Here is a 15,362-nt window from a genome sequence, read left to right as displayed (position 1 = left end):
AACTCAAAATGAATAATTTTGTTGAGAATGATATAAGTGGCCAAGGTGGTACGCCTTTGACAACACTTGCAGTTGAATGATAATATTTGGTTAACGATACTCTGAGACCAGGATTGTAAGTGTAAGAGATTTTCTCATTCTCATTTCATTTTCAACCCAGGGGTTTCTTTGCTATAAGTGATATCATCAACTGTCGTTTCACTTTTCGCACATTGCCAGAAGGCCAGTTAGCGTGTGTGTATTTCGAATCAAACTTGTCTTTAAGCAATAAATGACTAAGCAGTCGGTTTTACTCCTGGGTAGATGCTGATTAATGGGTGGATACTGTCTCATGCTTCAAGGATTAATGCGACTCATTGGGACTAACTGTCATTCCCGTAAAAGTGTTAATCATTTGTTGTATATGAAGCAAGTCTAGATTTATCCTGATTCTGAATCTCCCATCTCACCAGGATAAATAAATGTGAATGGCACTGTTTGTTACATATTTTGCTGAGACTAAGCATTTGTCTGGGTCATGTGTGCGTCTAGAATAGATGTGCATAATTAAGTAGTTTAATGATAAATGTTTTGACTGCATGAGATTCTGTCGTGGAATTTCCATCTAAGCCACTTCCTGCAGGAATAATTTGAAAGCCAAAACACCTGCATCAATACCTATGCCTATGTACTCATCATTATGATCATCACCGTATTCCATCTAACACTCTTCTTTCACAAAAACAGGTAAAAGCCCTGTTATCATGGTTATAAATTCACACTGGTACTAATTATTTCAATATCTGACACCTGACCCCAACTCCTTAAAAAAAAAACACCCCTGAGTGTTGACTTCAGTATTTTTAGAGTTTTCATTCAAATTTGAGATATTTGTGCTTTTTTATTTTAAAAATGCAGCTTAATATTCAGCTTTTTCAAATAACTGATTATCAGTTTGAAATTTTATTTTTAAAAAGTTTTGGGGCCTGGAGCATTTGTCACCACATCAGCTCATTAGTCCCCTCTAATTTGTAAATGATGGAATTGGTGAAGTTGCCTAATGGCATTGAGATCACCATAAGTGTGCAAAGGCTACAGTCACAAGACAAGAAGTGCAACTGCCACATTTTCCATGCTTGGCGTTGGTGTCAGTGAAAAACAAGTAACTAACACTTGTTTGTATGCTCAGTCTAAGTAAACTTATCCTCAGTACTTTTCGTTACACTCCACCACTGAGTCTAACAAAACCTTATGGGAGGTCGCGTCAAGTAACCTTTGAGACTGACTAATCAGAACACAGCTTACCAAATCGCAAAAGTGCACATTCACACATCCCTTATGAACTTTTTATCTCGAAAAGGTTTGTACCCCAATGATTCCGAATGCTATTTAGCATATGATCGCTTCCAGGTGATGCACACAGCGTCTGTACTGCCATGACAATGGTGAGTAAACAGTCGCTGAAAATAGTGTTTTTGACAATATTCAAGGATGTTAATTTGCAGAAATATTAGATAATGGTAACCATGTCAACAGAAACCCCAAAGCATATATACTGCAGATCAAATAACTGTGTTATATGCTGATTTTTGTTTGTGGAGAGATCTGTGTCAGTGACCTGAAAATTTTGAAAGTCCCTCCAATCCCTAAACAGTAGCCGTCTGATTGGTTACCTGACGTGACCTTCTACTAGGTTTTGTTAGACTCAGTGGTGGAGTGTAACGAAATACACTGAGACGAAGTTAGACTGTTGTATGCTAGTATTGTGTGAAGTTAAGGTGAGCCGTGGGGTAGTCTACCTTGTTAGTATTTAGGGCAGGTGGGGTAGCCGAGTGGTTAAAGCATTCTCGTGTCATGTCAATGACCCAGGTTCAATTCCCCACATGGACACTACGTGTGAAGCCCATTTCTGGTGTCCCCCTCAATGACATTGCTGGAGCATTGTTAAAAGTGTCGTAAAACTAAGCTCATTTACTCACTTTTTGGTACTTAAATCTGGTGTTCCAACATCTTCACATTTAAGAGAGGACTGTGATTGTGACATTCAAGTATAAATTATACCAACCAAGTATTGTATGTTTTACCGATTTTCTAAATATCACATAATTTACTGGCAAACAAAAATAAGTTGGACTGGTGCAGAGAACTTTTACTCAGCAGTGAGCAAACCCATTTCATTTGTGAAAGGTAGAGCAGATACAGGCTAGTGCACATGCAGTGCATCATGATGAAATTGACTCCGCGTGCAGCTGCCACACACGTCTTACTCATAAGATTCACATGGTGGGTATAGCTTCACCCATTGCACTACTCTTAATCGCAAACATTTGGCCTCTTCACTCACGATGGCAAGCGCCAGGGGGTGGCACTCATTTATGGCAATATGGATCAAATGTCAGGTCGATGCTCAACTTAACCTGGTTTGCCAGTAAGTCATACAAATGTCATCTGTAATTTAAATAGACAGTCCACCTATCTCCAGTCATGTTGCATAAATGCTGAGATTTCTTTTGTAATGTTACCCCAGTATTTTAAAATCAGAAGACAAATTATTTCTAAAATAACCCATGCATATCCTTTATCTTCAAAGGTATTATTTGCACATTCAGCTTCAGGTGACACTGGCAAAGTGGCCACACAAATGTACCTGGTGCTGATGCCTTTAGTAGTGCTGGTTTAATATCACAACATGCAGATTGGAAATCAGAAGTCTGTAATTGATCAATAATCAATTGTAATCAAAAACTCTACCACAGAACTCATGTGGACAGTATTTTGACATTGTGCAAACAGTACATGCACTGTTAATACGATAATCAAGACAATCGAGGAGCCTAGTGACTGCATAAGTTGTAAACTCCCCAGCAAAATGAGATTGATGACAAGTGTCAATGTGACTGACGTGTGTGATCACGAGAAAAACAAAGCATCTGTGAGCAGCCTAGCTTCAAGTCAGTGCTACTTAAATTGATTATAATCATGAAGAATGTAATACTCCCTGTTTAGACAGGAAATACTGCATCTGTTAAGATCACTATATATGTCAGTGCCGTGTTTGTGATTGAGAATGGTTGACGGAGTATCTAAAAAAACAAAACAAATACAAAACATTTATTAATGGGAAATGTCCTTTTGTCTACATGACATGGAAGATGAGTGTCATGTGTTGCTCATTTGTCCTACATATCATGAAATACATCAGTGTTATTTACCTTTTACTTTCCTCCAGAATGCAGATAGGTTTAAATTTGTCAGGATGCTAAGAAAAGGCAAATGATGAAGTTTTGTTTAATGTTGACAAATGTTTGTTATGAATGAAAAAAAAAGCATGGATATTTAAAAGCGTATACCAAATATACCCTGGATCTTGGGCAGTGCCATAATCACTACATAGTAATAAGAGTTGATAGTGTGTACACAATCCTGCCATGTGCTCTATACTATATTGTCAGTGACATGTATTTACTTTGGTTTTTGACCTAATAAAATACTGCTACTTCTTATAATAATTGCACATGACTCCATGAATATTTCATGCTCTTAGCACACAGTCCAAGGGTTCACTGATTTGACTCATCACAGAATGCTTACGTATACATATATGTTTTGAGTCTGGATTTAAACAGAGAGAAAGTGTCACAGTCTTTAATGTATTTTGGTAACTGATTCCACTCAGTCGCAGATGCAAATTCAAAGGATCCCTGTCCATAGGAAACTGTTTTGGTATCTGGGATAGTCAGCAAATTTTTGGACTCTGATCTCAAAGATCGAGCCGGGATGTATGGTACGATACAGGCACGGAGATACTCTTCAGCATCCCCTGTCAGACATTGGTACACGAAATCTTGTCTTGTCGTGTCTTGTCTTGTCTGTTTAGACATGCATGCAAGTGTTTTGTTTGCATTACAGTTTGAGTTAGCAAACATTATTAATTGTTAATTTTTTTTTAACAGACATAACAATAAGAAACATACTTTCTAAAGTGTAATTTGATGTTTCATTGTTTTTGAATATTGATTAATATTCTAACATCACTGATGATCAATAATGCAAGCGAGATCAATTGATTGACTAATAATTAATCAATCGCTCCAGCACTAATGTTTAGACTTGAGTTTAGCAAACATCAGTTTCATTATACGAATCCAAATCTTATTTCCTCATGATGGATTGCAACAGATGAAATCATATTTTCTTATTTCCCAATAAAACTGAATGTGCATTTTCACATTTTCAGAATAGATGAAGAAACTGTTTGTTAATTTTTGGCACTTACATTCAGAACTTATGTCACCTTCATTGTTGAAAATTAGGACACTTGTTGATTTTGTGTCTTTTCTTTCAAAGCTTGTCAACATAAATCAATTATTTAACATAATCTGCCAAATGAGGCCAGCCCATGGCTAGTAAAACCACGCTCGGGCCAGAAAATCTTCACAGTTACGGACCTGCCTGGCTGGAGGATTTCCATGGGGTCATTTTGTTGATACATGTATATCACACTTTCTGACTTGTTTAGTTGTAGTACACTTTTAAATCTATTCTTCACCACTCACCCCTCTCTGTAAGCTCCAAGAAGACTTGTGCCCCTCTCAATGCTTGTTATGTGCTAAAATACAACAAACCAATCAGAAAACATGTAATGGTTGCCACGCTTTGATAAAAATAATCTCAGTTATGGCGTTATGTTATTGTTTAAAAAGTCATGGAAGATAGTTACAGTCATATTACAAGTACTAAGAATGTAGCTAACAGAATTTTGCTGTCTAATGTGAAGTTTTTGACAAGAATCATGCAATTAATGGTGAGAGGTTCACAAGTTGCAGTTGTTGACACAACAAGATGTTGACACAACAGCTGTCACTGCTCCAAATAAGTGGTTATTGCAAGTTTGTTGTGATTTTATGTGCGCGTCCAACAGTTCTAGGAAATCTTTCAAAATAATAATATTATATCTGTATGTAACTAATTAACTTTTGTCTTTAACATTAGGCTTATATTTTATATCTCTTGGAATATTTTAGTCTGGTATGGTTTTGGTCATTCATATATTTTCCCTCGAATTCATTTAAAATTCCATCTTTTCAAAAATATGATTGTAAATATAAGGTGAACATCTGGTAATAATTACATCAGAATATGTCTTTAGCAAATATGTTTTTCTCCTCCTTTTAGTTTATCAGGGAAGTTTGTGTATAATTCTTTAAAATAAGTAAGCAAAACCGAAAATAGCAAAACAATGTATGAGTACTTCTATGATGTTAAGTGCCATTTGAATCAAACAGGAATAGAGGTATTGTATGAAGTAGCTCTGATGTTCATATGCCAATATGTAATCCTTAAATAGGGGCACACATCACTATTTAGCTTGTCTCGGAATAACACAAATTGGTTATAAATGTTTTATATCATGCAAGATTATCAGCTTGATGATGAAACAATACTGACAATATCTTGTTTTCAGCTTGGAACTTACAGGCACAGCTATCCTGAGTGGCTAGCAAAATTTGGAAACTATTTTGAACACTGCTTCCATGTGTCCATCAACCAATTTAGTGTCAATGAATGACTGGTTCCCGTGTTATCTCATACCTGTTGTTGTTTTCATATGTACATGTATAGCTGTCTGGTTCCTAATTCTTTCATTAGCCTGATGAAGGAGTACGAATGAGAACCTTGTGTCAATAACAATAATCATGACAAGGAAGCTGATGTCCATCAAATTCTTGCCTTTATGGGTATCACTTCTTAATGTCATTCAAAGACTCTATAATCTGCCATATATATGGAATATTGTAGAGTTTAGGGTTTAACAAGAAACAAACAAAATCTAACATGATTTATGACAAAAAGGGTGTTACCTGTAAATGGTGATGGTTTAGTTAAGGTGTATCCAGGTGAAAATTGAATAATGCTACAAGAAGCTCAGAATCATTTCCCTGCTCAAGAGAGCAAAACATCATTCATGCAAACAAGTAATATTTTTAAAAATTCCAAACCCGTACTCTTCCTGGAAGCAAATCCTACGACGTCTACTGTAAAGATCTGAATTATATTGCATGTTTCAGTGTGTTGAAGGTTTTACAGTTTAGCGTTGCCAAAGAAACATTTTCATGTTTAACACAGCTTATGTATATGTGTGAAATACAGTTGTTCTAATGAACTCCTGCCATTTATTATCACTGAGAATTTATTCTTTCCATTTGTGTATGAAAAGTTATTTTTGGGAGGCAGTATACTTTTAATTTCATTTAGCTAAGTTTATGTTAAAGCAGTGAGCTGACCTATCTTCAATTTCCAAAGTTTTTATTTTAGGTGACTTCAAATGTATATCTGCATTGATGTATCTTGACTAGTTTGGAGACCGATTCCCAGCATCAAATCTATGTCATAATTCAGAACTGGAATTACAGTTTTCAAATTTATGCTTTTATGGATTCAATCAATAGCCAAAACAATGTTTTTGTTGAGGTGATAAATGTTTTTTTGAAAACTGGGGTTTTGTAGTGAATATCATCGATTGACTGATTGATTGATTGATTGTTTGAGTTTAGTATTACGCTGTTTTTAGCAATATTCCAGCAATATCATGGTGAGGGACACCTGAAATGGGCTTCAAATATTGTACCCATTTGGGGATTTGAACTTAGTTTTTCGTCAAATGCTTTAACCTTCAGGCTACCCCATTGCCCTGAAAGGAATAAGAGGTAATACAGAGTAATGTACTGCATGGTAAGTTTGAATAAATGCCCTTATAACAGAAACTTTATGTTTATTATCAGTAATTTTATACAATGAATATTATTGTGCATCCTTTTGGCTTCAATACATATTTTTTGTGCAGTCATTCTATACACTTGTGCATACTAGAAGCGTATATCTGTGTCATGTGTAAACTTGAAATGTGATCTTTGTAAACACCAACACACTTGACTGATGTGTAATGTCCTATCCAAAGTGGGTAGAAGATGTCATTCACCGAGTTGACAAGAGTTTCAGAGCTGATAAATTTTTGACAACCATGATACAGCTGGAATGGACCTAGGACAATTGCCACCCTAGGACAATTGCCACCTGGGACAATTGCCACCTGGACAGTTGCCACATGCAGCAAAAAAAAATTCAATTCCTTTACCAACTTTTAACCAAGCAGTATTAACATAGCATTTTATAAATTGAGTTGCATATGATGCATGTACTATTGCTTACATGATACTTTAAATGTTGCACCCAAGCTCAAAATAAATTGGTTTTCTAAACACTTGATCTTCTTAGCACTTGAATTTGAAGTTTTCTTAGTGTGTTCAATATATTATCTCAGTTGTGTTTTTATACATGTCTTAGCTAGCATGTTTTCCAGTTGGATCTTTTTCTGTTCAATGCCCTTTTTTTATTATCTCAATTATTTTATTAATTGTCCTAGGGGGCTGGACTATTGCTGAGTGTATCATTAAATAACAGTCAAACAATCATAAACATCAAAGAAGTTCACAAAACCAAAGCTATAATCCTGACTCCAGTGAATGACATCAACATGGAGTCACTGTGACTTCAGCGACAATAGGCACGTCAGTGGTGTGGTTTGATATGGTGTTACTACAGGCTGGAAACTTTTGTTTCCATTCCATGTTCAGGTAAGGTGAGGGTGAGATATAGGATTGTTTTTGTAATGTTTTCCAGATGTTAATTTGGGATTCTTTCTTTTCACAGGTAACATGTGTTTGTGACACAATGGCAATGAGAGAATGAGTGTGAGCTACGTTCCAACAGTATGTCCCAGTATGGAGGAATCACCATCTCCCAAGTTTCTGGAGTCCTTTGTTTCAGGATTTGGTTCACCAGACCTACCGTCAGCCATGATACATGACATTGACCTCCATCTTGAATGTGACGACGATGGTAACCTCTGTCTTCCAGCTGTTGCTGATAGCAACAATGTCCCATCACATTCAGTGATTGGTCAGAATGTAAATCTCAGTGTGACATTTCCAGTGCCCAAACAAACAGAAAAAAAGCCATCAGTTTTCACTTGTTCACAATGTGACCAAACATTCAGTAAACACAGTAAGCTAGCTAAGCATTTGCTTCAAGTCCATGAGATTGTCAAGAATTTTCAGTGTACAGTTTGTTCATTTGCAACAACGTCCACAAAATTATTGAGACGCCATTTTGTCAGGATGCATGAATCAAAAAGTTGGGAAAAGTTTCCTGAATCAAGAGCTCAGGAGCAATTAATAAATGATAAAATGCATGTTCCTGTTACAGCTAACGATCCCACAGAGAATAGAAACTGTGAGTCGAAGAGTTTGGAAGTTGATGAAAACTCTGCATGTGACGCAAAGTTACAACTTTTAAATGAACCGAAAAGAAGAACTGGTTTGAATGTATCAAAGTTAATAGCATCTGATTATGAGGACAGGAAAGATCATCAATCTGTTTTCATGTGTTCTGAATGTCCGTACAAGGGTAATTCACAAAAACTTTTGAAGATGCACTTTGCAAATATTCACGACCAATCACGAGTGATTTTTAAGTGTGACATCTGTGACTTTTCCTGTAAACAGAAGCGAACATTTATCGTCCATGAAAGAATACATAAAGGAGAAAAGCCATTTAAATGTGATTTCTGTCAAAAATGTTTTTCTTCCATGACAAAACTGAAACGACATGTTTTGATCCATGGAACTGACAGACAGCATAACTGTCCCTTTGAAAACTGTTGTCAGGTGTTTAAATATAAGGATATATTGAGGTCTCACATTTCCAAAGTTCACAAGAAAGGTAAAGGAAGTGACCTTGGCAATGAATCAGAAGGACAAGTATCAAGATCCAAAGCAGACGGTAGCTGCAAAAAGACAACTCTATTTGCATGTAGTTGGAAAGGATGTGGAAAATCATTTCGTGATAACTATAATCTGAAGTGCCATTACTGTTTACATACTGGGGAGAAACCATTAAAGTGTCCTCATTGTGAATTCAGGTGTGTTCAGCAGGCATCCTTGAACTGTCATGTCAAGAAAATGCATTTTGAATTTAATAAATCTTGATTTCAGTATTCTTTGGGCTGGTGAGAACTGTTCTTGTTGCACAAACCATTGTGGATAAGGAAATATAATGAATAAACGTTAAAAACATAATCTTAAGAAGATGTTTGTTTTTTTTGAGTATTTAACTCGGATACACATGGTGCGATTGTTTATGATGCCTCCAGTTGGTATGCAGAGTTATGGATCCAGTGCTTGTGGTTTCTTGTTTAATAGTGTAATATGCAGTACAGGAGCAGATACAGCCTTTTGAGAAGGGGGTCAGGGTGGTGCTCAGTTGGTTTTCATGAGAGTTTCAATGGTCATTTAATAAACTTTTAAGGGCTTCACACATGGTACCCAATGCTTTAACCACTTGCCTACCCCACCGGCCTGCTTGTCATAAGAGACCTGGAATACTGTTGAGTGCAGGATTAAACATCAAACAAAACAAACACAACATATTTGAATTTGTGTAATTTGAAAATCTGTCCATGGAAGCTGTCCGTATGTATTTTAGAGAAGCATGTTTTTTTTCTTAATTTGTTTTATATGTTTTGGTCACTTTTATATTAACTTCTTTGAGTGACATTTAGAAGCTGGTATGATGAACAGGAACAGTTTTTATGCGTAGACAACATCTTTACTACAATAGATGGGACGTTTTGGTGTAGATGTTAATACTTGTTATAGACGGGGAGAATATATACATGAATCATATTGGACTTCATAAATTTCCGACGTTGATGTATGTTGTAATGACATTACTAATCATTAACATTGACATACAATGACAAATCAGCAAGTCTCCCATTTCGCCTCTTTCAACAAGCGTGGGTTGCTAAAGATCACCCAAATTCTACCCCAAATTTCATAGAGTGTATTTACTTTCAAGTTCACAACTTTCAGGGAATATTGTTCAACACGAAACATTACTGAGCCTGGCCTAGCCAACCCAGTGATCAACAGCATCAGCATCAATCTATTTAAGTGGGATACGATGACGTGTTTCAGCCAAGTGAGCTAGCCTGACCACCCGATGACATTAGTCACCTAGAAGATACACACTTGGTTGCTGACAGAGTCACACTTGGTTGGTTGATGATGGTCACTGTCTTACGTTGCTGGAAGATACACACTTGGTTGCTGACAGAGTCACACTTGGTTGGTTGATGATGGTCACTGTCTTATGTTGCTGGAAGATACACACTTAGTTGCTGACAGAGTCACACTTGGTTGGTTGATGATGGTCACTGTCTTATGTTGCTGGAAGATACACACTTGGTTGCTGACAGAGTCACACTTGGTTGGTTGATGATGGTCACTGTCTTATGTTGCTGGAAGATACACACTTAGTTGCTGACAGAAGGGAATCGAACCCGGGCTTTCGGCGGAACGAGCGGTCACTTGAATCATTACGCTATTCCGTCGTTTCTATCATAAGATAGAGCACCCTGTTTAAATGCGAAAGTCGGGTGTTTTAAAATAACTTTTTGGTTGCGATGAGTGATTTGTTTCAAGCGCGGAAATTAGGTTTGATTGACAAGTACTTGAAGTGAAGAGACGACTTTGTTAGGACTTTGGCAGGAAGAAAGGTTTTGTCAGAAGTAACGCCTGAAAGAATTGTACAATATGGCACATGTGTCTCTAAGGTTCAGTAAATCATGTTTTCTTGACTTTTTAAAACAAATTTCACATTGAAAATCACTATTTCAGGAGCTCGGTTATACCTTTCCACATCGTATCTGTGCTTGTGTAATACAGTGCTTGATTGCTTTCAAATGCGAAAATACTTCCTCATTGTGAACAGTGATATATTTATCCCACTCGTAATGCTAGCCCACAGGACTTTCAATAGAAAGTGACGAAGGTTTTTGATGTTGATGGGCTATATGTGTTACCTTACAATACCCCGAGTCACTGGTGAACATCAACAGAAGGACAACATGGCAGCGTTCTTGTGTGTGCACGTTCTCTGGTCTGTGTTGTTATTTGACATTGTCCTTGCTTCAACGACAGTAGCACCAAAGATTACAAGCAACGTTGGAGAAAGCACAACAGTGTCCGTTTCTACAACCTCCAAACGAACAAGGATGTACAATGGTGTACAATGTGAACTCATTCCTTCAGATTCGAAACTTTCTGACGAGCTCAGTGAAGCTAAGAAAAGCGGCACGAAACTGACCAAGTTTAATCTGAAAATAACAGGTTCTCCTGGTGATATGTTCACGGCGAATGACAGCGATTTGTTTCGTCCGAATGTATGGATAAAGGCTGCTAGTACTCAAGGACGAAGTTTGTTGATGTTGGATGACAACTTCGAAGTTCTGTCTTTGTCGTTGCTTGGGATAGGAGTTGTTACCGTAGACGTGGAACTTGACGAGAAGCCTCATGGATGTGTGACTCTTTTGACAACCGAGCAACGAGTAAATCTGACAAGGTATTTAGTGACTAATGATTTCCGTTTACCTGGGCCAGGTGAGAAGAGTCTGAGTCTGAGCAAGGATGAACTCATTTGTAACATGCGAATAGTTCCTGTGAGTGGAAGGGCTAACTTTGTTCATCAGTGTTGTCACATTGATGCAGATGGTAACACCTCCTGTGAAGATATTCATCCAGATATATGGATCAATGTGCTTCTGACGTGCATATTGATCATCAAGGTATTGGTTGTCCTATATAGTCCTTCATTTATCCCAGAAACTTTTTACAGGGATAAATACACTGCAACAGATTATGCTTATCCAATTCCTGGACATAATGAGAGAATTGGGATTGTGACGACCTCTCAAGACGATGTCTATCCAAGTGGAATCCCTCGAATCAGACTTAGTCAGCTTACAGGATTAAAATCAGTAAAGGAGTCTCTCAACAAACTGCTGGTTGACAAAATATATGAAATCACGAAGATTCACCTCTCTGTGAAAGCTGGGAAACTTTTGTCCGACAATTATGTGCCTGTTTCGGTCGTGAAAATGATATATGACAATGTGTTTCGCTGCCAAATCAGAAGAATCCCTTTCCTGAAATCATGTTGTGATGCTCCACTATGCGACTTTATAAATAGTTGTAAAGTCTTCACCTGGTTCCGGTGTATGAGAGTATTTGGTCAACTAATCTTGTTGTGTCTACTAGCTGTCCCATATATTATCCGACTGATTGTGTATTACACATACGAGTCTGACATAACAGAAGAGAAACGGCAAGCTGCTGAACGCTTGAAAACTGGAATGCCGTTTGACCGCAGCTTTATACTGTATCTTACCCCACTCCATTGGATATTTCTTGTAGTATATACAGTTGTCCTGATTGATTTCTTTGCATATGGAATCCTCAAACAACCTTTGAAAAAAAGGTTTAAGTTCATTCTGAGAAAATCTTTGCAAGGTATGCGTGGAAGGTCTAATTTTAGTGCCTATGGGTGGACACTTGGCCTTGCACTTCTCCCCTTTCAGAGATTTGGATTACTTGGTTTTCTTCTGGTTCCACTATACTGGATCCTCCCCCTGCCTATTGTGATCCCCCTTCTGGCTTTCTACACATTCCCAGCTCTTAATTTCAGCATCCGACTCTTCATATTTGTTTGTCCCCATAGCTTTGTCAACTCGTTCAAGAAATTGTTTAATTTCATGAAGCGAACATTACATCTGAAGAATATAGATGACGAGGAGTTTCGGGGAAAAGATGAAATGTCAACAACCAAACTTTTCATTCATCTCTTTATGATAATCATATGCCTCACATCCTTCTGGTCCCTTACGTTCATGCTGATGGAGTGCCTGTCATTCTTTGTGGAAGTTGGAGTGTACACTCTCATGGGCATCATTGTGAATTCCCTAGCCACTATGAAATATGTTACTGTAGTATTTCTCATAGGATTGTATGCTAAAACGTCATTTAGTGAAGTATACGAGAAGTATCTGTCCTACCACAAGGTCATCAGAGGTCAGTTGCTCACCATGAAACACGATGAAATGAAAACTGTAGGTAGATGTGAAGCTGATGTACAGGAAAACACAGCGTTCCGCGTCCAGAGCTCCGATGTTGCTGATGGAAGATCTTCAGGATTTGGACTAGACATGAAGGACGGAAGTCTTAGATGGAAGACAAAGGGTCTTCTTGTGTTCCTCAACAACGTGGATCGTTCCTTCACACCAGAAAAGGTCTTCTTTGAGACGATAAAAATGAATCACGATGGTTGCCCTGGGAAACTGTGGAAGAATACCTTAGCTGCCTTTAACAGCTTTATGAAGATCATGGTGTTCTTACTTTTTGTAGTGCTTGTGGTGCTTGCCTTTGGAACCCAGCTCTCCACCACAAACCAGATGCTGGCTACTTTGGCGGGAGGATTTATTCCTTTTGTGTTTAGGAAGTTCTTTGTGAGTGGCTCTGGCTCATTCAACGTTGATACAGACAGCATTCAGTTTCTGTCAGAATTCAACAGTACCATCGCAAGCTATGCACAGGAATGGCCTGTTGCTGATAGAAGCCTCACGGTTTCAACTGATCAGATGGATCCCACAAAGACGGGAGGAAGTGTAGCTGAAGATGTGGGTAACGACAACGCGAACATGGGACACTCTGAGGAGACTGAGGGCACCGACAGACACATCGACGTGATAGTAATAATGGATTCCATCGACATGAAATCGGAGCACGTTAAAGTCAATATCGAGATGAGAGAGTCAAAGCTGAACAAGGAATCTGGTTAAATGTTCCTGCCAAACAGAAAACTATTGTGGAGTGCAGTAGAGGAGTGGTAAGGCGTCTGACTTTGACGCAGAAGCCTGAGTTTGATCCAAGGGGGAGGCATTTAGGTTCGGGTGCCGAGTTGGGCGCATTTGCGTGGCATCCTTGGATAAGATACTTAGGTCCACATTGTCCCAGTTCACCCAGCTGTAAAATGTGTATCCGGCAATGTGAATGAATAGTTCATTGTGTCTAACAGGCAGCATGCTGTATGATCCCTAGAGAGTTGAGTAGTATCCTATGACCCGAGAAAGTAAAGTACGTAGCGCCGCGAGCGGTCAGTGTGTCCGGATATGAGTACCATATAGGTGGACTAATACTATTACAAGCAATGTGGTTAAATTTTCTTCCCAATCCAATCACAACGGGAAACACATAATCGCCATCTCGAATATCCATCTGCGAACTGACTGAACTATTCGTCACAGGTAATTTGTACCGTCTTAGGAATGAACAGGGCTTGCGGTGTAATGTTTCTATGTATTGTATCAGGATAATTTTAGGACCCATTGTTGGTGCGTGCGTGCGTGCGTGTGTATGTGTGATGATGGCGGTTGGGTGTGAGTTGGATGATTTCAGATCCTGCCACCCTTGGTAGAAGTAGCAACATGACAGTCGTTTGTTATCATTGGCAAACAATTGCGTCATCAGCTTACTGCCAACAGTATGGGCGGGCGAGTATAAATTTTGAGTTTTCGAATAGTTTTTATTTTTTATTTTTTCATCCTTAGCATGTGTTCGTAACAAGATAATAAATGCATGTTTAATTTTGCCAAATCCCATGTCAGAGAAAGAGGCCACAGTGCGGACGGTTTAAGGACTTTTATGAATCGGAAATTAAATTGTGACGTGTTTACTAATGTTGGAGCAATAAATGCCTTTTCTATATAGTTCTGGTTCAGTCGTTTGAGAAAAGCAAGAGAATGAAGTAAACCGCGCTCACACCATTTGTCTTGATTGGAGTCTTCCTCTTCAGGAGGCAGAGGGATAGCTTAGTGGATAAAGTGTTAGCTCACCATCCAAAAGTACCATGTCTGGTGTCCCCAGTCATACCATTGCTGGAATATTGCTATACGCGGCGTAAAACTCAACTCACTCACTCACACTCACTCACTCACTCACTCACTCACACTCACTCACTCACTGTTCAGTAAACCTACAACGTAGCTGACCTGCTGTAAACTAGTTGTGTTGACTTGGGTTCTCGGGAGTATTGTCAGAAAGGTGAAGGTTGTGAATGACCCAAATTCAAACATGCTACATATTTCTCCCTTCATCTGTGCTTGTTGCTTTATGACATTCTTGTGTAATATCATAATAGCATAACCTCACCACCCCAATAGCTGTTTCGTTCTCTTGAAATGGTCTGAACAATGATTTGATCGACATAAGGAAGTTGACATGCAGCTTTTCTAGATGGAACTGTATGAACACGGTTTGCATTTCCTTGTGGAATATAGCAGTACACAACAGTTAAACAGTTGTGTGAAACTCCATTCTATTCACGCGTACTTTGACCATATGTATTCTTGTCACTTCATGATGAATATGAGTCATTAGTTATTCATACACTTTGTGAAGACTTGCAGCAATTACATATGCATGTTATGT

At 38.3% G+C, this 15,362-nt stretch overlaps 2 protein-coding genes across 3 annotated transcripts; both read left to right on the top strand.

Annotated features, from left to right (window-relative positions):
• The first annotated feature begins 23 nt into the window (after window positions 1-23).
• LOC137296500 (gastrula zinc finger protein XlCGF26.1-like) lies at window positions 24-9,107 on the top strand. 2 transcript variants are annotated; one of them, XM_067828304.1, is made up of 2 exons: window positions 24-115; window positions 7,690-9,107. In XM_067828304.1, exon 2 carries the CDS (start codon window positions 7,725-7,727, stop codon window positions 9,024-9,026), a length of 1,302 nt encoding a protein of 433 aa, XP_067684405.1. In that variant the 5' UTR covers window positions 24-115; window positions 7,690-7,724; the 3' UTR covers window positions 9,027-9,107. The 2 variants fall into 2 exon arrangements, with proteins under 2 accessions (XP_067684405.1, XP_067684404.1); XM_067828303.1 differs by having other exon boundaries at window positions 33-121.
• A 1,841-nt stretch (window positions 9,108-10,948) lies between these two features.
• Window positions 10,949-13,714, top strand: LOC137296499 (uncharacterized). The gene has a single exon (XM_067828302.1). The coding sequence runs from the start codon at window positions 10,949-10,951 to the stop codon at window positions 13,712-13,714; it is 2,766 nt and encodes a 921-aa protein (XP_067684403.1).
• Window positions 13,715-15,362: the final 1,648 nt, after the last annotated feature.

Source organism: Haliotis asinina, chromosome 9 (genome assembly GCF_037392515.1).
Source record: "Haliotis asinina isolate JCU_RB_2024 chromosome 9, JCU_Hal_asi_v2, whole genome shotgun sequence".
NCBI classification, from domain to species: Eukaryota; Metazoa; Mollusca; class Gastropoda; order Lepetellida; family Haliotidae; genus Haliotis; species Haliotis asinina.
This window is presented reverse-complemented; position numbering and strand designations above follow the sequence as displayed.

What these genes read in the sequence shown, in the direction of transcription:
- LOC137296500 (XM_067828304.1), top strand. Translation starts at nt 7,725, where the DNA reads ATGAGTGTGAGCTACGTTCCAACAGTATGTCCCAGTATGGAGGAATCA.
- LOC137296499 (XM_067828302.1), top strand. Translation starts at nt 10,949, where the DNA reads ATGGCAGCGTTCTTGTGTGTGCACGTTCTCTGGTCTGTGTTGTTATTT.